Below are 26,265 nucleotides of genomic sequence, written 5' to 3' on the forward strand. Positions count from 1 at the left end.
TGAAAAGCCACAGACCATTTCTTTTATTAAAGGATGCCATAAACTCTGAATAATGAATTAATAGCTTTTCCTGATTCCTCCAACATTTATCAGAAATTATAATGAATGCAGCTAATGTTGTCAGTTCATGGGTAAAAATAGAGAGCCTAGAATTTAGGGACAAAGGAAAGCTATCATTTAAAATTTACTACTAAGACTCAACCCACAATGATGCAGAATAGAAATTCCCAGCGTGGAATTTCTCTGTGGAGAAGAAGTGTTTCCTAAATCTTGGTCAAGGGTCTATACGAAACAATAATAAGGGTGTATGGCATCTGGTGAAAAGGAGAGTCAAAGAAACAAAGTTGTTGTTGTTTTTTTCACAGTTGAGATGAAAGAATGCTTTGCTCTTTCTTTACCCAAAAATGTCCCTAGAATGAAAATGGATAGTTTATCACAATTTGAAGGGAACGTATTTTAGACTTATCATTAAAGTAGTTAACCTACTCCAACCAATACCAAAATTGGTATGAGTGAAAGGCTGCTGAACCATTTCCTAAAATACGTAGTTAGTGGTTGGCAGAGGCCTGAAAACTAGGATTCATGATACTCAGTGCCTTTGACAATTTGGAAGGCAGAACCTGTGCTGAGACTAGTTCTAGACAACAGGGTGAGAAAATAGATCATTATCACTGTATATTGGTTGTTATTGGTTGCATTTAGCAAGATGTTGGAAGAGGAGGATGAGTTCAGGCAAGATCTGGCTGTTTTCAAAGCAGAAAGCAAGGTTCCTTCTGCGGGCTGTGAGAGAAGGGTCTGATCCAGGCTTCTCTCCTTGGAGAGCCAGGCCAGCGCCCTATGTCTTTTACATCGCTTTCCCTCTGTGTGTATCTCTGTGTCCAATTCCTCTTTTTATCAGGACACGGGTCATACTGGATTAGGCCCCATTCTGATATCCTCACATGAACTTGATTACCTCTCTAAAGACCTTATCTCCAAATAAGGTCACGCTTTGAGGTACTGGCGCTTAGGACTTCAACATATGAATTTTAGTGGGGATAGAATTCAAGCTGTAACAAAAGAAGAGATATTGGGGGACAGATGGCAGTTTGTGCCACAATGCCCAAATTATGATGACTCCCAGCTTAAGCTTGGATGATTGGCACAATCCATCTACCCCTGCCCAGGATTTTTGGGAGTTCACAAGGATGAATCAGCTCCATTTCTCTCTTTTGCTTTCCTATCAAGCACCTCTAGCATAGACCCTCGGGCATAGCGTGTATGTGTGTGAATGTTTCACTTTGCTTCCAAGACTCAATGCTATTACTGCTACTAGCGGAAAAACAATAGCTAAGCTTGACTAAGGGCAATTTACATTCTAGGTGCTATGTTAAACACATTGTATGCATTATTCCATTTGAATTTCACTGTATTAGGTGGGTGGTAGTTCCTTCCCCATTTTCAGAAAAACAAAACAAAACAAAAACAAAATGAAAAACCCTGAGATACAGAGAATTTACCCAAGGTCATGTGGCTGGTTAATGACAGAGATAGATTAGAACCCAAGTCTCCCCCAACTGTGACCATGACCTATATTGCCGAAACAGCACTATACAGCAGCCTAGGTGGGTTTCAGAATCAGATCACATCCTGGGAGCTGAGACTGTCCAACTCCCTGCTTTCTGGAACCCACTGATCTTTGGCTGGAAAATAGGAATAAGGCCACTTAGAAGGGAATCTGATCATGTTTTCTATGTGCCAGGTCAGACTCATTTCAAGAACTTTGCATATATGAACTGACAACGACTCTGTAAATCCTGTGCTGACATTATAACCAATTACAGATGAGGAGTCAGAGACACAGAGGTGACACAGCTCGCCTAACATTATTACGTGGGTAGTAATTTGCCAAGCTGGGGTTTCAACTTTAGGTTAGCTCCATGTTTTTAACCATCATTACAAGTAAAATTTGGAAGATGGGGACTAGAACACTCGCATACATAGAATGAGAAGAGCCATAAATATGTTTTGAAAACCTCTTGGATTACACACATAAGAACATCAAAGCGCAAATAATAAGCTCTCTCTCTCTCTCTCTCTCTCTCTCTCTCTCTCTCTCTCACACACACACACACTTTGTGAACTATTTAAGCTATATTTGTTAAAAGTTGAAAGCCAAAGAAAAATTCTTGGTTCCCAGTGTTGTCTGAAAGAGAAACCAGGACCTAATGCTTTGTCCTCTGACTAACTGTGCCTATTTGCTTTGAGTAATCTGTTGTACGGCGTTAGGTAGTCACACCACCTCAAAATGCCTTTCCTCCTTCATTAGGGACATGAAGCACAAAGACTGAGGCCACCAGTTCCTGACTCAGACCAGTGACTTTGCAACTGCTGTCTCTGTGACCTTGTTTAAAGTTGGGATAATACCCACGACACAAGGCTGTAGAGAGGACTAATAAGATAAAATATATAAATTGCTTGGATATAGCAGACTTTTTTTTTTTAAATTTCAAAGAGACAGAGGGAGGGACAGTGGGAGGAAGCGAAGCAGGGAGAGTGTGTGTGTGTGTGTGTGTGTGTGTGAGAGAGAGAGAGAGAGAGAGAGAGAGAGAGGCATTGATTGGTTGCCTCCCATACACACCTGACTGGGGATGGAACCCACAACCTGGGCATGTGCCCTGACTGGAATCTGGCGACCTTTCTGTGTACGGGACGATGCTCCAACCAACTGAATCACACTGGCCAAGGCAGCATATAGTAACTTCTTGATAGATAATATTATTGCAATTGTTACAATATATAAAATTTAGTTTTGTCTTAGGAAATAGACCTTGCCTTCAGTAGACTTATTAACAGATATAAATTAGATAGTTTTCCAGATTCTTCCTCATTTACTAAATATTACTTGGGGAGCCCCTATGCACAAACACAAAACATCTTAAGACAATTACGTTTCCGTTGGAACAACAAGAGTTGTACATACTTACCTATATTAAGAACTAGAAATATTTTAAGTGAGGGACCGTCATGAAAATTCAGAAGAGGGAGAAACTGCTTTCACCTCCAAGAGTTGGGGCACAGAGTAGAGGAAGGGCATTAGAGCTACACCTTAAAGCATGCCAATAATGAGTGATTTTTCTCTGCATAGCCAACAGACGAACATAATTACTTCCTCTTCTATGGTATGCTTCATTATTTTGCACTGCTTTTTAAAAATTAAATGTATATTAGACTGTAATTCCTGTTTCTGTCTCCTCCTTATTGTGCACTCTGGATGGCAGGGACGGTCTTATCACCGCTGAATTCTCCAGCACCCAACTAAAGGAATAACTGCAGTCACAAGAGAAATTACAGAAAAGCTGTTTGGGTTCTAGGGTTAGTCCAATGTTGAGTGTGGCTCTAGAACCTGATTGATTTTAACTTCAGGCTGTGCCTTTTAGCTCAGGCAAGTGACTTCTAGGATTGACAGATAAAAACAGGACACCCAGTTAAATTTGTATTTGAGATGAACAACAATACATTTTTGGTCTGTGTGCCCCATGCAATCATTATGGCACACGTAAAACAAAATATTATCCGTTGTTTATCTGAAATTTCTTATTTAACTGGGCACCTGTGCATTTTACTTGCTAAATATGACATCCCCAGTGGGCCCTGGCCCCGTAGCTCAGTTGGATAGAGTAGGGTCCCATAAGCCAAGGTTGCAGGTTCTATCCCCAGTCAGGGCACATACAAGAAGCAACGAATGAATGCATAAATAAGTGGAACAACAAAGCTCTATCTCTCTCTCTCCCTGACCCTCTCTCTCTCAAATCAATAAATAAAAATTTTTAAGAATTGACAACCTTAGTGACTTCTCTCTTATCTGTTACTAGGAAGTGGGATAATCTTGCCCACATTAAACCCTTAATTCACCTTCCAAATCAGGATACTTGAGTAAGATACATATCAAACCTCCAGGACAAATGGGCCGGGGACAATCCAAATATGGTTACCCTTAGTAGATGGCTTTCTAGAGAGTGCAGAAAAAGTTCAGCAAAACTCTCAATGAAGTTGAAAACTTTTGAGAGATTTTCAAATTTGCCTTCAAAGCAACCACACAACGGTGCTTAAGCAACGCGGCAGCAGGCAGAAAAGGCTGGGCTGCAATTCTGCGCACGCGCACCAGAGCGCCCGGGGCCACACCAGGCCCCGCCCACCGGAGTCACGCGGAGGAGCGGCCTGGCCTCGTCACGTGACCCGGACCCCAGCTCGCCCAGGGATGGAATCGGAAGAGGGGACGCCGCTGTGGCGGCTGCAGAAGCTGCCAGCCGAGCGGGGCCCGCAGGTGAGGAGGGCGCGGGCGGCGGCGGCGCGGGGCCGGGGCTGCGGGTCGGCCTGGCGGGCGGGTCAGGCCCGTCCACCCGAGACGCGTTCGCGGGCTGGGCTCGCGGCCCAGGGAAGGGAGAGGAAGGGGCGGGGTTTCGGGTGCCCGCCCCCTGTTCCTCCGGGTAAGCTGTGGAGGCCGAGACTTGGGCCGCCACCTCCTCGCCGTGGCCGGGAGTTGCCCCTCGGGGGGCTTTGCGCGCAGACTCCGTCGGGCCGGCCGCACCCTCACCCTGGTGGGGGAGGCCCGTTGCTCCCTGGGGTGGTCAGTTGCTTCCTGGGGTGGCCCGGGACCCAGTGACCCCGGGGGGGCGCGGAGCTGCCACGTATCTGGGAAAGCTTACCTCGTGGACCGGTGGTTTGCACCTTCCCACCTAAGTTTCATTCATTCATTCATTCATTCATTCATTCATTCATTCATTAACATACACCTCCCAAAGGCTGCCTCCGCTCTAGGCACAGTGCTTCGTGCCTGGGTTACCGTGGTGACCTGGAGAAGCATACCGGGGCCCCTCGGGGGAGCAGGGTAAAAATTGGTAAGTGCTGCCAGGAACGGGGCGACTGAATTCGGTAGTGTGTTCCAGGGTGGCCTTTCCCTAGACTCAGCCTAGAGGACATGCAGGCTGCTGGCAGCTCCAGCCTAAAGCAGAAAGCCTCCTTCATTTGTTCATCCAGCTTCTCCTGACGCCTGCCACGCGCCGAGTGCCCAAGGGTGACTGAGACCCAGTCTGTGCCCTGGGGGAGCTTGCTGTCTAGGCAGGAAACCTGGAGGTGTCCAGTCCTGAGTTTGCGGGAGGGGTAGCGACCCAGATTTGAAGGGGCAAGGGAAGGTTTTCAAAGCAGGAGCATCTGGATTTATTTCTAGGCTTAGTCCTGAAGGATGGGGAGGAACCAGACAGGCTAGAGGGGAGAGAATGTTTCAGACAGAGGAATAGCAGCTAACAGAGGCTAGAGGAGGAAGTCCCCACCGCCGCCGCCGCCGCTGCCCAGGGGGCTTTGAGGACCTGCTAGAAGCAGAGGCGGGTAGCGAAGGCAGGTGAGCAGGAGTCAGGTGGCTGGAGTCTGTCTGTGCCATGCTCCTGTGGGTAGCCTTGCTACGAAAGGCACTGGCATTTCGAAGTATTGCTTTGGGCAGCAGCAAAACTTGAGTGAGTTTGACAGATGAGAGAAATGTGGAGACGGTAAGTACATATGACGGTATTTTGACTGTGGACTGTGAAAGGAAGAAAGCCCAATGGTTGCTATAACAGGAAAATCTGACTGAGAAGTGGGGCTCCCCCTGCCCCCCCTCCTTGAACTTTCCAGCAAAAAACGTAGCGCCCCAAGTCTTAGACCTGAAGGAAATTTGCTGACCCTGAGAGAAAGCAATATATGCGATATGGAGCTTCAGCGTTAGCTCTGGGGGCTGTGGTTCTCATTGCCTTCTCACCTCAGACCATGGCTGACACTTGGTACTGTAATGAATAGGTTAGTATGTTTACTCCCGCCATCTCCGTTCCCCAGCAGTTCAGGCCTGGTGAAGTCTTCCCTGAACACAACTTCTTAACTGGTCCTCTTGCCACTGGTCTCTCTCCTACTCTGAGCTCCTTCAGGGTAGACACTTGTTTTACATCTCCAATTCTTGAGAATTGTGTCTGGCTCAAGGTGGTTCTTAAATCGGTGTTTGTTGAGGAAAGTAATCAGTTAATGTACATTAAACTCAGCTTTGTCATTGGGACAGTCATCTGGATACCAGTGATGGGCAGCTTTGCGTAAGTCCCTATTCTGTTCCATTCAGTATGGGGGAAGGGTGGGCATGGGTGCTTAGCCTACATAATGTGATAGAGCGGTGTGTGGTAAGTACCTTTTATAAGTTCCAAAGTTTGGCCTGCTTTTTGTCTCTGTTCCATTTTATAGTGGGGAAAGTGTGGTGGTGGTGGTGGTGGGGGGGGGGGGGGCGCTGAATAGAAGGGATGAACTTTCTTAATTCCTGCCAGGATAAACAACAACAACAAAATATTCTTAACCCTTTCCTTTGATTTTACAAATGAAGAAATTCATATGGCGCATTCGCCAGCTTTTGGAAGTGGGGTCACCAGTAGCTCATCTCTGTTCTGATATGTGTGGTGTTATAGAGAAGTTATTCCTTAAAAATGGAGTCAATATGATCCAGGGGGAAAGAGTTGAAAGACCTGCTGCTAAAATGCATTTCCAAGCTGTTTGGCTTGAAATACTCTTTTTATAAGACATAAATAGCCCCTGAGGAAGAATACCATGTTAAACATTTGCCTAGATTAGTGCAGGCATAGTAGGTACTCAGTTCATATATGTTAAAGGCATAGAACGTAGTAGTAGTAGTAGTAGTAGTAGTAGTAACAACAGTGATAATGATAATGATGATGATAATGGCTAGCAATGTTTAAGTGCCTTGTATAAGCTAGCAATGTGGCAAGTGATTTGCATGTATTCTTTTTTAATCCTTACAACATTACGAGGGTATGGATGTTGTCCTATTTTATACATGAGAAACAGAAGCACAGAACTTTTCAATAACTTGACAAAACTAGTTAAGTAGTACAACTAATATTCAGACTAGCCAGTTTCATTCCAAAATTTGCAGTCTTAATTACTGTGTTCAGTTATGTATGTGTTAGGATTTCCATTGCTGATATTAAGGTAGGATAGAGAAAAAGGAATTAAAAAAGGAAAAGAAAGGTACTGAGGGCTTTCTTGGATGGACCAAAAGAAGTAAGTATGAATGTTGTGAAAAATGGAGGCAAGGGAAAATGTAGTTGTAGATCTACAGTAAAAGACTTTGCTCTGCCGAAACCGGTTTGGCTCAGTGGATAGAGTGTCGGCCTGCGGACTCAAGGGTCCCAGGTTCGATTCCGGTCAAGGGCATGTACCTTGGCTGCGGGCACATCCCCAGTAGGGGGTGTGCAAGAGGCAGCTGATCGATGTTTCTCTCTCATCGATGTTTCTAACTGTCTATCCCTCTCTCTTCCTCTCTGTAAAAAATCAATAAAATATATTTAAAAAAAAAAAAAGACTTTGCTCTAAGAGTTACACTTGTTGTTGTAATTGGTATACATACAATGTCTAAGGAATCCCAAGATGAAACCTTTATACTCACCATCCTCCTTTCAGTAACATTGGAAAAACACCAGTGTAATCTTTTAGCTTCTGAACATGGACAAAATGACACTTTTTTGTGTGTGTGTGTGAAGTTCTAACTTTTAATTAATAAAATAATGTTAAAAGTAGTTACTAGTACACTTCACCCTGGCTGGTGTGACTCAGGGGTTAGAGTGTTGGCCCTCACCCTCACATGTTGGGATGCATGTGGGAAGCAACTAATCAATGTGTCTCTCACATAGATATTTCTCTCTCTCTCTTTCTTTCTCTCTCTGCCCTTCCTCCCTCCCTTTCGCTCTCTAAAAATAAATGGAAAAGATATTTTCCGTGAAGATTAACAAAAGTAAATAAATAAATAGTTACATTTCAACCTCAGCTGCTCTTGCAGATGATATGAACTTCTTTCAACAAGAGAAGTTCATGTTTGCTGTAAGGGAGCTAAATCTGTTTTATAATTTTACTCATAATTACATTCATTTCGTTTTTACTCTCTAGCTTCTTCACAAAATAATTGATGGCATTTGTGGCCGAACTTATCCTCTCTACCAGGATTATCAAAGTGTTTGGGATTCCACAGAATGGATGCATGTTCTGGAAGATATTACCAAATTTTTCAAAGCTGTAGTGGGCAAAAAATTATCTGATGAAGAGGTAACTGTAGTCTAAATTCCTATATGTTATAATAGATAATAAATAGTGTTCAGATTTTTTATTAAGTTGGTCTTTAGGACACTATATAATATAAGGGCCATCATTGGTAAGTAGCTAACAAGAAAAACCTCATTATTGTAAGTGGAAAATCTCATTGTAGAAGTTCTGGGTTTTGTAGTTTTATTTTAAATGTTGTGAAACATTTAAATGTTATAGAAGAAAACGGAAAGTTAAGTAGCTGACACCTACATTCCCATTACCACAGTTAAACAGTTGTTAACATTTCTGATATATTAATATAACTCTACCAGCTTTTTTTGGTGGTCTCCAGATGTAATCACTTTCATGCTCTTCATCAGTCAACCCTTTTCCTTTACTTTCTGTTTTGCAAAAATTTGTTAAAACCTCGTTTGCTGGTTATGTATTCTCATCTTATTCTTTTCATAGTGACAGAAGTATCTTTTTTTTTTTCTCATTTAGTACCATTTTAAATGGTATGTGAAAGGAGAGTCGAACTATGTGTTTACATTTTAGATAGAGAGGTTCTTTCACTTATTTTATAACCATTTATTTTTATGTTCATAGATATCTCAGCAATTGAATCAGTTGAATTCATCTCATCAAGAAGCTATCATGAAATGCTTGAAAAGTAGAAAAGATGAAATTAAGCAGACTCTGTTAAATGAAGTAGTTGATATTTCCTCTGCACAGCTACAGGATTTTGATTGGCAGTTAAAGGTGAGAATCTATTTATTTAGGAGTATGTTTTTATTTCTGTTTTTGAATAGGAAGAAATGTTTATTTTTTTATAGTATGCATCTAAAATTTCATTTTGAGAATGCAGTGTCCCATGAAGATATCAAAGATAATTAAAATTATATCTTTCGTATTAACTGGACATTAGTATATTATAAATATCCAAACAAGGTGTAATAACTTTACAATGATAAATTTCATTAACTGGAGCTGTAAATCATTACATGTTTCAAATAGTGGAGCTATCTATCTATCTATCTATCTATCTATCTATCTATCTATATCTATATGTATATCTATATCTATATAAAGAGGTAATATGCAAATTGTCCAGGAGGCTGTAACATCACAACCGCTCAGGAGGAGGCTGCACACACAGGTGGGCAGGAGGGGACTGCGTGCGCAGTGAGGCAAGCCACGGATGGTGCAGGCCTGCAGCTGGCAGGCCCTCTTCTCTCTGGGCCTCTGCACGTGAGCTGCAGAGGAAACACCTTTTCTGACCGCTCATTAGCTAAGCTCCCAGTACACCACTCGCAATGCTCTTGGTAATTTGGGTAATAAGAATCCAAAAGGTGATCTAGGGTTTTTCTACCTCATTCCTGGAGGAAAAAACGAAGGTCCACTGCTGGAGGGGCTAAGAAATGTCATATCCTGCCCTAGCCGGTTTGGCTCAGTGGATAGAGCCTCGGCCTGCGGACCGCAGGGTCCAGGTTCAATTCTGGTCAAGGGCATGTACCTAGGTTGCAGGCCTCCCCCTGGCCGGGGCCCAGGTCAGGGCTCATGCAGGAGGCAACCAATCGAAGTGTCCCTCTCACATTGATGTTTCTCTCTGTCTCTCCCTCTCTCTTCCACGCTCTTTAAAAATCAATGGAAACATATCCTCAGGTGAGGAGAAAGAAAGAAAGAAAGAAAGAAAGAAAGAAAGAAAGAAAGAAAGAAAGAAAGGAAGGAAGGAAGGAAGGAAGGAAGGAAGGAAGGAAGGAAGGAAGGAAGGAAGGAAGGAGAGAGAGAGAGAGAGAGAGAGAGAGAGAGAGAGAGAGAGAGAGAAAGAAAGAGAGAGAAAGAAAGAAAGGAAGAAAGGAAGGAAGAAGTGTCATATCCTATGAAAGAGACATCTTGAAAATGCTTAAAGAAAGCTTGTCATTTTTTTGTGGTGAAGGGACTGGAGTCCTTGTTGATGAAAACACCTTGGTGGCTGCGGCGGCCGGCAGTGGCAGTAGCAGCGGGGTGATGGGGGCGGTGCCTTCCTCTGATCAGCCCAGTCGCCTCCCACAGAGGGAGGTCAGTAGGACATCCCCTGAGGATTCCCAGACTGTGAGAGGGGGCAGGCTGGGTTGAGGGACACCCCCCCCCCCAGTGCACAAATTTTTGTGCACCAGACCTCTAGTATGTATATATTTAACATCTGTTTTGGGCTGGAATTTTCTAGACATTATAGTCTTCCCAAAATTGGTGAAGGTGTTTCTGTAATGTGTTATTAAAACAGCTTTAAAAACATTTTTCAAGGAGAGTCATCAAGAACAGTTTTCGTATTTTAGATCCATTGGATGCTATTTCTTCCATCTTTCCCTGTACTTGACAGTGAATAGGAGTACTTTATTTTAATAAAATGTGTTGTTCATAAGCTCTGATGCATATTTAATATAGGCCTGTTTAATATCTATTAATTGCTGTTTCCTTCATTTTAATCAGCTTGCACTTTCCAGTGACAAGATTGCTACATTACAAATGCCACTTTTAAACCTTCATCTAGACGTAAAAGAAAATGGTGAAGTCAAACCATATTCTATCGAAATGAGTCAAGAAGAACTACAGAACCTAATAAATTCCTTGGAAGCAGCTAATAAGGTGTTTTTTTTAATTTTGTTTTGTGGTTTAAAATGTTTAAGTTTTGATAGATACCAATAGAGCCATGTAAGAAAACACTCATAGTTTGCTGTTAATATTTCTTTTCTTCCTGATATTTTATGTCAAGCACAGAAAATACTTTGTTATGTATCTTTAGATTTAGACATTAACTTAATTATAACTTGTAATTTTAATTACTTTGGAGCATAATTTATCAAGTAGTTATTTTTAAAAGAATAATAGTGCTGTTCTAACAGCTAGATTTCTTTTGCTCCAGTGCACATTAATGATAAAAATTACTTTTTTTTTTTTACCTTGGGAATATGATATGTTAATTTTGAAGAGTTTTTATGATTTAAAGTAGCGTGATCTTGAAAAAAAGTGTCTTATTTAACTGGACAAATAATAGAAAATTGCTTTAACTACAGGAGACAAAAATATGCCTTATAGTTATGACAAAATCAGGTTGAATCAAGATAGGACTAATGAATGACAATGACTAAAAGCTTTACATTTACAAAGGAAGGGCTAAATAACAGTAACCATTCCCAGTGTTCAATTAATGAGAAAAATAATATTTAAATCATAGAAACTGCTACTGTGAGGAAGAAATAAAAATAATTATCTTTGTTATGTATGTTCCCTTCATTATTGCTCAGCATTTTCTCTAGTGATCAATCTCAGTGATTAAAGTTAGTTTTCCTTACCAATCTTTTGCCACTAACCAATCTTCTTGTGTCTGTGTTTTTCTAAACCCTGGTATACTTCAGCTTCCCTTCATACGCTGCAGTTATTCAGCCATTTTGGTGCCTGGATGACTGGTCCACCTGCCCAGTCACCAAACTGGTACTGGCTTGCCTTTGAATGGGACTAAAGGTCTGATGGGATGTGTGGTAGAGCATGGTATAAACGTGAAATGATTCTGAACCATGGATCTGGCAGGCCTGTGCCATCAGTTACTGAGCAGTATATTTGTTTTCAGTTCTTGGGGCACTTCACAGACTATAAAGCATCTCGTACAGCAGATGTTGGCATCGTTCTGGTGTAAACTGATTCTCCCCTTTCCCTTTTGTTTTTAAGGTCATCCTGCAGTTCAAATAACTGGAAATGATGAATACCAGCATCATCAGATTCCACTGTTACAACTGATATGACAGCGAATACTGTGTGCTCAGAAAACCTGCAATATGCTATTATGCTACTCTGAGAAAGCAGCCGTTTTGAGATGACAAAGATAAAAATTTATCAAGTTTCCTAAAGAACAGGAAATTATATGGTTGACAGGAAATGCATTAAAAAAAATAAAGATAAAAAGCTATAGTAGTAGTTTATATTTTCATAATGACTGTTCTGCTTCATTTATTAAATATTTGACAGATCTTTATAGATACCAAGTTTTACTGAATACTAAAAATAGGCTCTAAAGTAATGTTAACATACAAAGCACAAATAAACTTGAATCTTGCTAAAAGAAGTATGTGAATAGCAAAGATGTGTATTATGGATATATACAGTATATATATATATATATATATATATATATGACTAATTTGTGATATTTTAAAAATAACTTTTAAAGGCTATATAAGCTATATATAACTAAGGAGATTCCATATCTTACTCATATTTCAAAGGAAAGATTATAAAATGAAAAAATTCTTAGAGAAAGAAGCTCTTCAGATGAATTAGAAAATACTGTGTGGACAATTTTGAGTTTGTGAATTCTATAAACTAAAATCTTATACTAGAACATAGGAAAAATGCAATAACACTGCTACTCTGGTATTTCTATGTCTGGTTGGAAGAGCATGAGCTGGTAAAAAGAATATATGTCATTGTATAGTTTATATATTACTATTCAAATAGCTAAAATTATGTCCATTTTTTTATAAACTCTTAATATTGAATTTAACAGTTTTGGATGTTAACTTTGTTGGCAAACAGATCATTTTTTAATTTCAGTTAAGTTTACAGATAAGCATTCTGAACAAATAAAAACAATTTTATTTCAAATTACTTTCTACATAATGCAATAATACATAATTAATTGGTACCTGCTATTTGTAAGCTTTATAGCTCATTAGAGCATCAGGCTATTATCTGAGGTGTCCAGACAATTATTACTACTCTCATTATATATAGATGAGGATAGACTTAGAGAGGTTAATACATATCAGAGTGTAATCTAGATGGTGCTCTCAAAATGTATTTTAGACTTCTGCTACTCTGAGCTATTTATACGTTAACTAGAAGCCCAGTGCATGGATTGGTGCACCGGTGGGGTCCCTCCCCTGGCCTGCAGGTATCAGGCTGAAACTGGCTCTCTGATATCCCCCGAGGGGTCCCGGATTGCGAGAGGACGGTTCTTGGGTGACAGTACCCTGGAATCAGGCTCCCTCCTCTCTGGTTCTAGGTGCATCACCCGAGAACCGCCACTGCCAAGTGACCGCAGCTCGGCAGCTCCTGTGTTGTGTGTCTGCCCCCTGGTGGTCAGTGTGCATCATAGTTACTGGCTGGTCAGCCGGTCGCTTAGGCTTTTATATATATACTAGTAGACTAGAGGCCCAGTGCACAAAATTCTTGCACTGGTTGGGTCTCTAGCGCCTCCCTCCCTTCCCCTGGCTGGTCCCGCCCCCTGGTTGAACTCGCAGGTGAGGGGACAACTTGCATACTATGCTTTTATTATATAGATTATAGATCAGGAGCTGGTGCCAGAATGTTCATCAATATACTTTCTTAACTGGGAAATTTTGGTTATGAAAAAATACATATCAGCTGAACTAAACAGTGTGCTTAGGGCGATAGTTGATTGATCTTGTGCAAGTTCCTCATGTCATTTTTTAAGGTCCTGTATTTCTACCCTCCATACAGCACTTCCTATCTGAGAAGGAAAAAAATCTTGGTCTACTTAGTACCACATTATCACTACATTAGCATATTGAAATCTGACTGATATACTATAAACTGCACATACACAATCTGACAAGTTTTGATATATGTACACCCAGGAGAGCATCACCTCAATCAAGGTGGTGAACATTAGTCACTCCTGAAAGTGTCCTATTCCTTTGTAATCCCGCTCCTGTGCCCTTCCCCCACCCAGATAACTGCTGATCTGCTTCCTGCCATGAAAAATTCCAATTTGTTCACATTTTCAAGGATTTAATGTAAGCAGAATCATCCAGTTTATACTGTGTGTGATCGGCTCCTTTCAGCATTATTTTGAGCTCATCCATATTGTTGCATATAGCAATAGTTCACTCTTTACTGTCAAGTATTCTGCTGTAAAAGTCTACCCGGATTTGTTCATCCACCTGTTAATGAATATTTTGGTTGTTTAAATTTTTTTGTGTAACACACTGAATGCTGTGAAATTCTTGTACATGTCTTTATGTGGACACTAGGGGCCCAGTGCATGAAATTTGTGCACGGGTAAGGTTGCTAGTGGCTGCCGGTTGCCGGCTGGGCCCTCCCTTGGCACCCTCCTTGGCCTGGCACCACCTGCTCACCTGTTCCACCATCCCACCATGGTCCTGCTCTCCTCGGGGCCCATCATGTTCCACGCCGCCCCCTGGTGGTCAGCACACATCTAACTCCTGGTTAGTTGAATTTCTGCCTGTGGGGACAATTTGCATATTAGCCTTTTATTATATAGGCTAAGCTTTCCTATGAATACTTAGGAACAAAATGATTTGACATGTGGTAGGTTTATGTTTTCAAGAAGCTGCTAAACTATTTTCCAAAGTGATTTTACCATTTTACATTCCATGCCAAAATCTATGAAAATTCCTCCTCCACATCCTTACCAACACTTGTCAGTCTTTTTAATTTCAGCTATTCTAATAGGTGTGTAGTGGTATCCCATTGTGGTTTTAATAAAAATAATGATATTGAGTGTCTTTTCATGTGATTATTTGCCATCTGTATATCATTGTAAATGTTCACAGGTGGATTTTTATGTGGACACAGCTTTTCAAATTGTTTAGATCTGTTGCCCATTTTTAAATTGGACTGTTTTCTTATTATTGAATTTTGGATGTTCTTCATATAGCCTGGCTATAATCTTTATCATATGTATGTCTTGTAAGCATTTTTTTCCCAATCTGTAGCTTGTTCTTTTCTTTCTGTAAATAGACTATATTTGTTTAGAACAGTTTTAGATTTACAGAACAATTGAGCAGGTAAGTACAGAGAGATCCCATATACCACACATGCATTTTCCCCAGATTATTAATGTGTAATATTAGTATTGCACATCCTACCTAATAAAATAGTAATATGCAAATTGACCACACCTTCGCTATGCCCAAGCCACGCCCACCAGCCAATCAGGGCGAGTATGCAAATTACCCGACAAAGATGGCAGGTTAATTTGCATACACTGAGGGAGGGAGGAGTGAAGACTGAAGACAACTTAGAAGGAAGACGGAGGAAAAGCGGAAAGCAAGATGGCTGCCAGAGGGAAAGCCTGGGCGGGCCGGGGCGGGGCGGAGCAGGGCGGGTGGCAGCAGCGCGGGTGCAGGCGTGGTGGCTGCAACAGCGGCAGCAGTGGCAGCGCATGAGGCCGCAGCGGCTGCTTGCAGGATTTTTCCTGCAAATGGGCTACTAGTTTTTATAATTAATGACCTAATATAAGTATATTATTTTAAACTAAATTCCATAGTTTATTCAGACTTCATACCTAATGTTCTTTTAATAATATGTTCCAGTGAGGTTGTTTTAAATATTTGTAGTACAGTTAAGTTTTTTTATCATCGTCTATTACTTGCTGGGACCCAACTTCCTAAGTGATTTTTAAATTTGTGTACATTAAGGTTCACTCTTTGTGTTGAATAGTGCTGAGTTTTGACAAATGCCAAAGGTCATGTATCCTCTGCACAGAATAGTTCAATACCCTAAAAATCCTCTGTGCTTTACCTATTCAGCCCTTTACACCCTCTGAATGCCAGACAACCAGTGATTTAAAAAAAAAAAATGTTTATAATAGTTCTACCTTTTCCAGAATGTCATATGGTTGGAATCCTACAGTATGTAGTCTTTTCTGACTGGCTTCTTACACTTAGCAATATGCATTTAAGATTCTTCCATGTCTCTTTGTGGCTTGGTAACTCATTTCTTTTTTTAACTCTGAATAATATTTCACTGTATAGCTGTACCGCAGTTTGGTTATCCATTCGCGTATCGAAGGACATTGGTTGTTTTCACTTTTTGCCAATTATTGTAAACATTCACAAGTGGGTTTTTATGTGGATACAGGTTTTCACATTAACTGAGTAGTATCTAGGAGTGTGCTGGATTTTATTGCATAATTATTGTAAGAAACTGCCAAACTTTTTCAAAGTCACTATACCACTTTTTTTTAATTGTGGCAAAAAACCCACAAAACAAAACACACACACAAAACAAACCCAACCTAACATGAGGTCTACCTTCTTAGCAAACATTTTAGTGTTCAGTGCAGTATAAACTCTGCACATCAATGTACAGCAGATCTCTCGACCGTTTTCATCTGTGTCACTGAAACTACGCATAGCACAGCAGCTCTCCAATCCCATTCCCTAGCCCCTGGCAACCACCATTCTGCGTTCTGCTCCATGAGTCTGTCTACGTTAGATACTACATATGAGCAGAATCATGCCGTATTTTTCCCTCTGTACGAGCTTATTTCACTGACCATACTGTCCTCAAGGTTCATTATGGTAAGTGATTGACCACAGCAGTTTCACACCAGTGTGCCACAAGAATTTTTGAAACACCTGACTGTTTAGTCACAGGCACTGATCTCTTTTAACTTAGATTGTCAAATGAAAAAATGACAACAGCCAACACAACAATAACCGTCTGGTGTGAGTGAATCAAAATGATACCTATTTTCTTTTTGTCAGATTGGCAAAAAAATATTTTTTATGGGGGTGGGGTTATAGAATTTCAGTAGTTTATGTGTGCTATGAGATGAGAAATGTTGAAAATTGCTGATTTAATATATGATAGCATGTCCTTAATTTTTGGGACTGAATAATATTCCATTGTAAGTACATACATTTTCTTTATCTGGTAACCCAGCAATGGCCATTTAAGTTGTTTCCACTTCTTGGCCACTGTGACTAATGTTGTAATGATCACAGGAGCACAAATATCTGATCACAATCCTGTTTTAAATTCTTTTGGATAAAGACCTGGAAGTGGGACTGCTGGACCATATGGTAGTTCTGTGTTTACCTTTTCAAGGCACCTCTATACTGTTTTCCATAGTGACCACACCATTTTACATTCCTACCTACAGGAATTTCTCCACATCCTTGGCTGATACTAGTGACAACATAGATGCACATCTACCTTATGTTAGCTTCTTATTACCTATAATTCTTACAGAAAATTTCAAACATGCTACAAATATAGGGTGTCCCAAAAATGAATACACACTTAGAATAATTATAAAGACAGTGTTTATTAAAATACATTTCATTTTCAAATTGTAATAGAAATCAGCTGTTAAAGTGTGTATGCATTTTTTGGGGGACACCCTGTATATTTGTTCATTTTCTAATTTAAATGAAACTGATGGCCATTCATTTCTCTCATTGTATAACATCATCTTCTGGGGACAATAGCCAGTGTAGGATGTCTCTGAAAACCCCAGTAACACTGCAGGTGTAGGACCTGCTGGTAAAGGAATGATTCCCAGTTATTTGGCTGGCTGGACCTTTGTCCTCCTTACTCTGGAGTTTAGACTCTTACTATCAATTAATGGATAAGTAAGCTTCACACCTTTAATTTGTTAATTATTTTATTGCCAACATATTTCTGAAGGGAGAGAATGAGTTTGGAGGTTGGAAGTTTTCAAATTAGGAAAGGCTGACAAATAGGCCAACTCTAATGAATATATTTACAGTGAAGATTTGAAAAGAAATTTGCCATAACACACCTCACAAATGGATGTTATTAAAATCTGTTTTAGGGATCATTTTTGCATACCAGAGGACTTTTATTATTTTTATAATATATAAACCGTCCATTCAAATGTTTGTAAGGTGTGTTAATATATATCCTATATAATAAAAGGCTAATATGCAAATCGACCAAATGGCAGAAGGACTGGTCACTATGATGTGCACTGACCACCAGGGGACAGACGCTCAATGCAGGAGCTGCCCCCTGGTGGTCAGTGTGCTTCCACAGGGGGAGCGCCGCTCAGCCAGAAGCCGGGCTCGGGGTCACAGCTGGCAAGGCAAGCAGCAGTGGCGGGAGCCTCTCCCGCCTCCAAGGCAGTGCTAAGAACCCCTCAGGGGGGATGTCCAACTGCTGAGGAGTGGGCCTAAGCCAGCAGGCAGACTTCCTCAAGGGTTCCCGGACTGCGAGAGAGCACAGGCCAGGCAGAGGGACCCCCCCCCCGCAAGTGCATGGATTTTCGTGCACCAGGCCTCTAGTATAGACACTGAGTGGCCAGATTATGATTTCTGAACACATAATAATCTGGCCACTCAGTGTATATCCTATATAATAAAAGACTAATATGCAAATTGTCCCCTCAACAAGAAGTTCAACCAGCAGGCAGGCCAGCCAACTGCCCATGTCCCCTCCCCGCTGGCCAGGCTGGCCGGACCCCACCCATGCACAAATTCATGCACCGGGCCTCTAATATATATATCCTACCTAATAAAAGAGTAATATGCAAATTGACCGCACCTTTGCTACGCCCAAGCCACGCCCACCAGCCAATCAGGGTGAGTATGCAAATTAACCCAACCAAGATGGTGGTTAATTTGCATACATACCTGGGTCTGGGGAACCTCCTCGGCACCCAGGTCACTCCCAGCCGGCCATCAGGCAGAGGCTTTAGGTGTGGGAAGGGGCTGAGCCTGTCATCGGAGGGGCGGGGGTCTCCTTCCCAAGCCTAAACCCGGGGTGGAGGCTTTAGGCTTAGGAAGGGGCCAAGCCTATGATCAGAGGTGCGGGGAACCCCTTCCCAAGCATAAAGCCTGGGGCAGAGGCTTTAGGCTTGGGAAGGGGCCAAGCCTGCGATCGGAGGGTGTGGGGGGGGCAAACCCCTTCCCAAGCCTAAACCTGGAGAGGAGGCTTTTGGCTTGGGAAGGGGCTGAGCTTGGAATCAGAGGGAAGGGGAAAAGAATCAATGGAAACAATGGGGATAAAAAGAAAAATAAAGAAATGTCATATTCTATGAAAGGCACATCTTGAAAATGCTTAAAGAAAGTTGTTATTTTTTCATGGTGAAGGGACTGGGGTCTGTGTTGATGAAAATACCTGGGCGGCTGCAGTGACTGGCAGTGGCTGCAGCAGAGGGGTGATGGGGTGGGTGCCTTACCCTGATCAGCCCGGTCGCCTCAAGCAAAGGGAAGCCAGACTGTGGCTTAGGACTGCTCCCCAATGGAGAGTGGGCTTAAGCCATCCATAGGACATCCCCTGATGGCTCCCAGTATGTGACAGGGGGCAGGCTGGGCTGAGGGACCCCTCCCCAGTGTACGAATTTCGTGCACCGGGCCCCTAACACACACACACACACACACACACACACACACACACACACAGACACACACACACACTGAGTGGCAGCCCAAGACCCCTTGGGGAATGTCCACCTGCTGGCTTAGGCCCGCTGGCAGTCAGACATCCCTCTTGCAGTCCAGGAGCCCTCAGGGAGCAGGCCTAAGCCATTAGTCAGACATCCTTAGCTCTGCCACGGAAGCGGGAGAGGCTCCTGACTCTGCTGCTGCGCTGGCCAGCCATGAGCCAGCTTCTGGCTGAGCAATGCTCCTCCTGTGGAAGTGCAGTGACCACCAGGGGGCAGCTCCTGCATTCAGCGTCTGCCCCCTGGTGGTCAGGGCGTGTTAAAGTGACCTGTTTTTCCCAGTTGTTCCGCCATTAGGATCAATTTGCATATTACCCTTTTATTGTATAGGATAGTTATCTTTTTAAGTCAAAGTGGTACAGAAATAAGTCCTGAAATTGAGGGAAAAGTGTTGGTGTTTCCCCCCCCCCCCAATTGTTGGATAATACTGCAAAGAATTTCTTCCAAATGTAAGGGTTTTGCTTTGTATTAAATTTTTACCATAAAAGCTCTACAATGATAGAGTCAGAATTTTAAACATTTTAAATATTATACAAATATATCTGAAGTTGTGCATGTTTTTAAAATAGTACAAAGTAAACTTTTTACAGGTAGGCATTTTGAATAAAAAAATCTTTTATTTGTCTTAGGAATAAACAAGCGAACATAAATAGTACATATTTACAGCAATAAACTACACTTCAGAAGCTGCACAACGGCTTTCGGAGGAATAGCTGATGGTTTTTCACATCAGCCTTCAAATGTGTTTTCTTTAATTCGCTGCAACGTTTAAAATCTTTGAGTCCAATGTAAAGAAAATAGCAACTTAGTTTATAGCAAAGCCACATCATTAACACAACTACTGAGTGAACTACAGTCCTGTGACTGCTAGGGTATCTGTGAGTCCTGAAATTGAGGGCACAAGTGTGTCTTGTGCCCTTACCTGATTGCATGTAAGTTGGTTTTGCATTGTACAAGAATACACGATTACTCAATGAATGATTACGAATAGAAAAAAAGGCCATGAAGGGTAAAGGGGGCAGGAATCAGAGGATGCCGAACAGTTTCTTATTCACTGATTCACTGCTTAGAAGAAGAATCTGTTTCTTCTTTCATGTGTATAGATCACAGTCTACAGGCTTCATGGATCTTGCCCACAGATAGTTTTTGAGATAGCAAAGGCATAACGTCACATATTTTAAGCACACAACAAGGAATGACTGAAACAGCTAGAATATTTTAATCAAATCCTTAACAGAAAGGAGACAATCAAGCACACTTTAGGAAAGTTTGCTTCCAAATGTAAAAAGCAACTACAGAAAATCATACAAGTTTCACTAGACAGAGCCGCAGTTTCAGTCAGAAAATGCTCATCGATGAATACAAAATAGAAACTTGAATTATAAAAGTAAGGAGTCTACCCTTCTTGTCTTGACATTGGTTAAACCTGTCTCATTTTATTAAAATTTCTATAGGTTTCCAGAAATACTCATTCTTGCCATTTAGCTTTATTTGGGGTCTGGTAGATATACAAAAGTATCTGTTTATATAAGAAAGCAAATACTTTTATGTCAAAAGAGCAAAAGAACATTAAAATATTGTGATTTACGTTTCTTTGCAATGAAAGGAGTTCTGCCTGCTGACAAATAAAGAGGGAGAGAACTGATACCAATCCGATAGGGACGAGCTAAGTCATGTTTAGGAGGGTGTCTAGACAATTTGGCAAATTGACTAGTGGAGTTTTGAAGTCACGAGGAATCAAACAATTAACATTTTCTAACCTATTTGGTGAGTTTAGCATAACGGAATCGGAGAGGCAACGGAGTTGTGTAATAATTTCTTTCTGTATGCCGGTATCGGTAGCACCTGCTTTGGAAAGCCCAGCTGTTCAGGACAGGGTGCTATGAACGAAAATAGCAGGAGTCTGATTTGGAAAGGTTAGCTGATTTTTGGATTTTCCATGACACTGCAGTGAGTTAGAATAATTTTTGGATTGAATCAAGGTTTAGGTGAGGTGGTAGCCAAAGAGGTGTTCCATTGCTGGCAGGATAATAATCTTCTCATTCTTGAGCCTAACGAATCCTGCTTTCCCAAACCTCCAGAATCACCACGCAAAGACCTTTGCCAGGTCTCCCCAGATCAAGGAGTGAAATAACTATTCAGGCATGATGGACAGCCAAGGGAATTCTTCAAGCAAGCCACCCTAACCCAGTAGATGCACTACTCTCAGAAACAGTGTTATTTGTGTCTATACAATATTAAACTTTCCAAGTTACATTTCCACTGACCTTTCAAATGACAAGTCAACATCATTTCACATTAGTCATTAGGTTCCAATCACAATGGCATCAAATGCTGCCTGGCGGTCAAAAAGCTTATTTAAAGACGTCAAACAGTTTTTGCTCCTTGTAAACATTTATATCATTTGGGATTTCCAGAAACTTCCTGCAACCTAATGACTTTATAGTAATGCCACATGGTAGTTTTATCAAGAGGGTTCGTGGTCCTCTCTACACAGAGGAGTAGAGCAACACGGTCAATGAATATATGCCTACCTGGTCACAAGAGTTCCTTACTTAGAAGCATAGTGGGTGTTCTGAACGGGAAATGTCACTTGGACATGTAGTTCTGTTTCTATGACACTGCAGTAAGTTAGAATAATCAAGGGGATTCCTTAAAAAAATGTCTTGGGGCACTGTTGCAAAATATAAAGTACTTCAAGCTTTATCCAATGAGTATTTTTAAAAGATGTAGGAAACAGATTAATGTGAGTTCATTAGCTTAAAAAAAAAGAAAAGAAATTTGGTGTATTTGGGGGAATATTACGTAGAAAAATATGTTATCTAGTGAAAGTGGGGAGGCTGGTTGCCACTCTGAGGTAAGGCTTGCAAATGATATATTTCCTATGCTAACGTGTAAGTAATAGAGCAGAACAGGAAAGTCAACCACTGAAAGGGGGAGAACATGTATTTTACCATACATCTATCTATGCAGTCTTGAGGGATAGTGATGAAGGTCAAGAACTGCCCATTCCTCTAGATAGTTCTAAACTTGTTTATTTCTTGGCAGGAATGAAATTGGGCGTGCAATGCTCTCTGTAAGTATTATCTGAATTCTCAAGTTTCCCAACTATGCAGTGTAGCCCCAGCGTTGAGCACAAACAGCCCCACAGAACCTAGATTTAAAAGGCGTGTAAGAAGGCAAACATGGGGAAATGAGGAAAAATGAATTTTAAATAAAGATTTTCCTTTTTCCATAAAGGGAAAGCAGTAGTTATCAGCATAGAATGTTCCATTCTGCCAGAACTGGTAGAATCTAGAAGGGTGGTATTAGGATTCCGTCTGTTTAGTCATAAGCGATGGGAAAATCATCTCAGTGACCACTGTGCACAGACCCCAGCCTGGGTTCAGTGTAACTTTGACTGCAGTTGTTAAACTCACTTAGAGATTTGTAGACATGCCAGTGGGCTCTCTAGAGCTCAAATAACATGAGGGGAGTGTGGAGGGAGCACCTGCCTCACAGAGTAGTAACTGTAATGCTGAAGTACTGCCCCTTAGAGACATGTTTCTCTGTGGCCGCAATCACCAAGGTAGTTTAATCAGCATTAACAGACCTTCTACCATGTGAAGAATAATAGATGCTTTGGGCAATGCAACGGAATGAGAAAACGGGGCATTTACCCTTAAGGATCTTATACTTTATTTAGGGAGGCAGAGCATCTATTTGCAATAGTTCTGGGAAATGCACAAATGGAATACCTATTATTAGGACAAAATGGTCATAAGAATTGAGGGAGGACTAGCAGGAGAGTGAACAGAATGTGGGAAGGTTGCTCATGGTTGGCTTTTGGATGATGTTGGCCTGATTTATAATCCTGTTGGGAAGGAGAGAGGGAGAGGGAAGTCTGGGTAATGGGGATAAAATGTAAAGCTGCAAGCATAGCAACAAGAACCTCTTGGGATGTGTGGCCACGGCAGTGGAAGGGTAGGGAAAACCTGAAGATTAGCTTGCTGGGTGCTGAGAAGGGGAACAAGGAGAAAGAAGGTGCCCATTAGGGGTGGAGAAGTCAGGTCAGACTTCACAAATGATTCCATGGGGAGCCAAGACATACATTTTCTCCAAGGTGTTAACATTAAGTTATTAATATTTCTCATACCCTCCAGGAATGGGAATTATGAGAGCTGATTATTAGTGTGACTACATAACTTACCATGTAAATGGACAATTTGGGAGCGAAAGGTGGTTCTATTGATAATGACGCACCCCTGGGACTGTCTGACTGTCTTAGGAAAGCTGGGTCGTACGTTCCCTAACAATGTTAAGCAAAAAGAACCAGGGCACAATTTAGGCTATTCAGTTGCTGTGAAAATGGTTCCTTCTGTGCTTTCCTTCAAGAGAAGAATGAAGGGCTTTGGTGTGAGGGCTGGGGGAAGAGTAGAGGAGAAGGATAAAAGGAGAACTGGACAGTGTGCTGGGCATACACAGAATCTAGCTGCTGCGAGTGGAAAATTTTCTCTTTCCTCCCGCTCTCCACTCACTTTTGAACTAATCAAGACCGGGATCATCAAGGCAAGAAGAACATAAGCCAGCGACAGGGTCCAGGAACGGGGAGCAACATTGAAGGGGTTTGCAACAGCATTTCTGCTCAGATGTTACTCAGAAGTTGGCTTTTCCACTCACGAGGGGGTATTTCTTGGCTTTTCCCAACTGAGTGACATCTTCTGGAGGCCTAAAAGTAGAGACCACCCTGATTTATCTTATCTGAGGGTCTCTGATGCTCTTAAAGGGAAATACTGTAGACCATTACCAAAAAATCATAAAATAAGTGTTTTTTTTTGCCACTTGCCTGCCAACTTAACTTTATGTTCTATATATTTTTAAAAGGAACATAGAAAAGTATTAAATTCAATTCACTTGACACCTGATGGCTTACTCCCAAAGACACGCAACAAGGAACATGATTAACTTTGTGGGGCTATGTTAGCAGAGGCCATGGTCCTCCTATGCATTTCTGGGACTCTCCTATACAAATGAAAACAACTCCCTTTGAAATTTAGTTCTGGAAGGGAGGAGGTTGGAGCTCATCTGGTGGCATGTCCGAAGTCACACAATTGGGCAGTGGTAGAGACAGCACAAAGGCCAGGTCACACAGTCTGAACTCCAAGGTGTTGTGTATCCCACTACAATTTCCCTCTGCTGACCACGCAGCTCATTTATTTATGGTTAACTTTTAATGTTAGGTTGCAAATTGCTAAGTATAATGTTTAGAGAACTCGCTCTTTTCTAAGTATAGAAATGCTATCTAGAGGAAAAAGAGGTTCTACATATTTTATAGGGGAAACTTAGTTTGCATTATGACCTGTCCAATTACTAACTATATTTAATGTCTGCTAGAAGGTCAAGGCAGAGTAGGTAGGGTGAATCACAGGGGTGAAAATCTGTAATAGGAATAAGATGCAGAAAGGGTAAAATGGGTCAAGTTCCTGGAGGCTAGTTTGTAACTAGTCGTGTGCTACATGAATGATAAGCTATCCTGGGAGGAATAATAGATTTTTAAAGGGTGTACAATTAATATAGCTGAAGGAGGGTATGAATAACGGAGTTTGAAGAAAAAGAATTGATCCTGCATGAATTCACCGTATTACAGCTATAACGTAAAGAGATGGTATTACCATCCAACATTGGTGTAGATACACATTTTCCTAGGCTTCAGCTGATGATTTTTATTTCCACTTTAGTTTGAATTACACTGGGAGAGAGAAGGTTTATGTAAACATATATACTCTTCACGTCAAGACTGAAAAGCAGAAAAAACAAACCCAAGGCAGTTCAGAGGAGGCTATGTGAGCACACAAGCTGCCTCCCCAGGCCCCTTAGAGGCGACAGGAGAAGGAATTTGGGGAAGTTATTAAAATTTATTATTTTTTTTGGTGTGGATTCAACTGAAGATGTGCAGTATAAGTCCACAGAAGCTGAAGCTTTCAGCTATTCATGGGCACAATAGCTTTTGAGGTTTGAAATGAGAAAGAGGAAACATACATGAATCAGTTTCATTGGGTTAAGGCATGAGGGTTGGGGTTCTGTGGCACTGGGAAGGGATGAACACAAGAGAGGTAATCTATTTCACACAGCCACCCCTGCAAAACGCACACACACATCGTATTTTAATACTCTGCACTTATAAAAGTTATGCTGGAAAATGTCCCCCCCTCCCCCATTGCTCTTCAAAAGGAAGCCCAGGGAGAGACCAGGGGCCAGAGAGCAGCACTGGTTGCGCCTATTCGTCCTCCGGCTTCCCCTGGGGCTGCTCTAAGCTAGTGAATCTGTGACCCTGTATATCTAAGGCAAATGCGCCAAGTTATTTGGCCTCTCTTTTAATGATTTTTATACTTCTTTTTTTTATTGTATTTGTTTACAATTTATTATGGTGCTTTTATACAAAATGAGTAAAGAAAAGAGTTATCCTCAGTGTTTTTAGCTTTGAGTCCTAATAGGAGGTGTACCCTGCCATTGCCAGAGTGGCTCATCAAAGCACTTAGTATTTTCCCCTCTTGTATTGTTTATTTGGCCTGCCTTAGTAGGCAGAAATTCAGATAAGTTGAAAGGTTGAAGTGGATGAGTGAGGAGGGGGAAAAAGACTTTTTCATCTTTTGCCTTCTTGCCCATGCCTGTTAATGATTTATGTTTATTCATTTATTTTTCTATTGTCTGCAGAAAAAGTGCAGGCAGAGTTGTTCAGTGGAATGGAGTTCCTTTCCCAGCTGGCTCAGAACTATCACACCGACGTTTCCCACACTTATTTCCTACTGAAGCCTTTGTGATGAGTGCTGGCTGCTCCGGGATGTGCAAGGTGAGTAGGGGCCAATCAGGGACGGCTGTGAGCCCCTTGATGTACCAAGGACTCTTTGATTAGGAAAAACAAAACAGACGTTAGACATCTTGAGTTCCAAGAAGGAAATTCTTGCTCCTGGAGAAGTAAAAGCTAA

The 26,265-nt window shown here is 41.5% G+C and overlaps 1 protein-coding gene across 1 annotated transcript; it reads left to right on the plus strand.

Moving 5' to 3' along the window:
• Positions 1–4,195: 4,195 nt before the first annotated feature.
• COMMD8 (COMM domain containing 8) lies at positions 4,196–12,055 on the plus strand. Its single transcript, XM_054729272.1, has 5 exons — positions 4,196–4,306; positions 7,954–8,109; positions 8,695–8,847; positions 10,558–10,713; positions 11,794–12,055. Exons 1-5 carry the CDS (start codon positions 4,241–4,243, stop codon positions 11,812–11,814), a joined length of 552 nt encoding a protein of 183 aa, XP_054585247.1. The 5' UTR covers positions 4,196–4,240; the 3' UTR covers positions 11,815–12,055.
• The last annotated feature ends 14,210 nt before the right edge of the window (positions 12,056–26,265 follow it).

The sequence above is a fragment of the Eptesicus fuscus genome, chromosome 2 (assembly GCF_027574615.1).
Source record: "Eptesicus fuscus isolate TK198812 chromosome 2, DD_ASM_mEF_20220401, whole genome shotgun sequence".
NCBI lineage: Eukaryota > Metazoa > Chordata > Mammalia > Chiroptera > Vespertilionidae > Eptesicus > Eptesicus fuscus.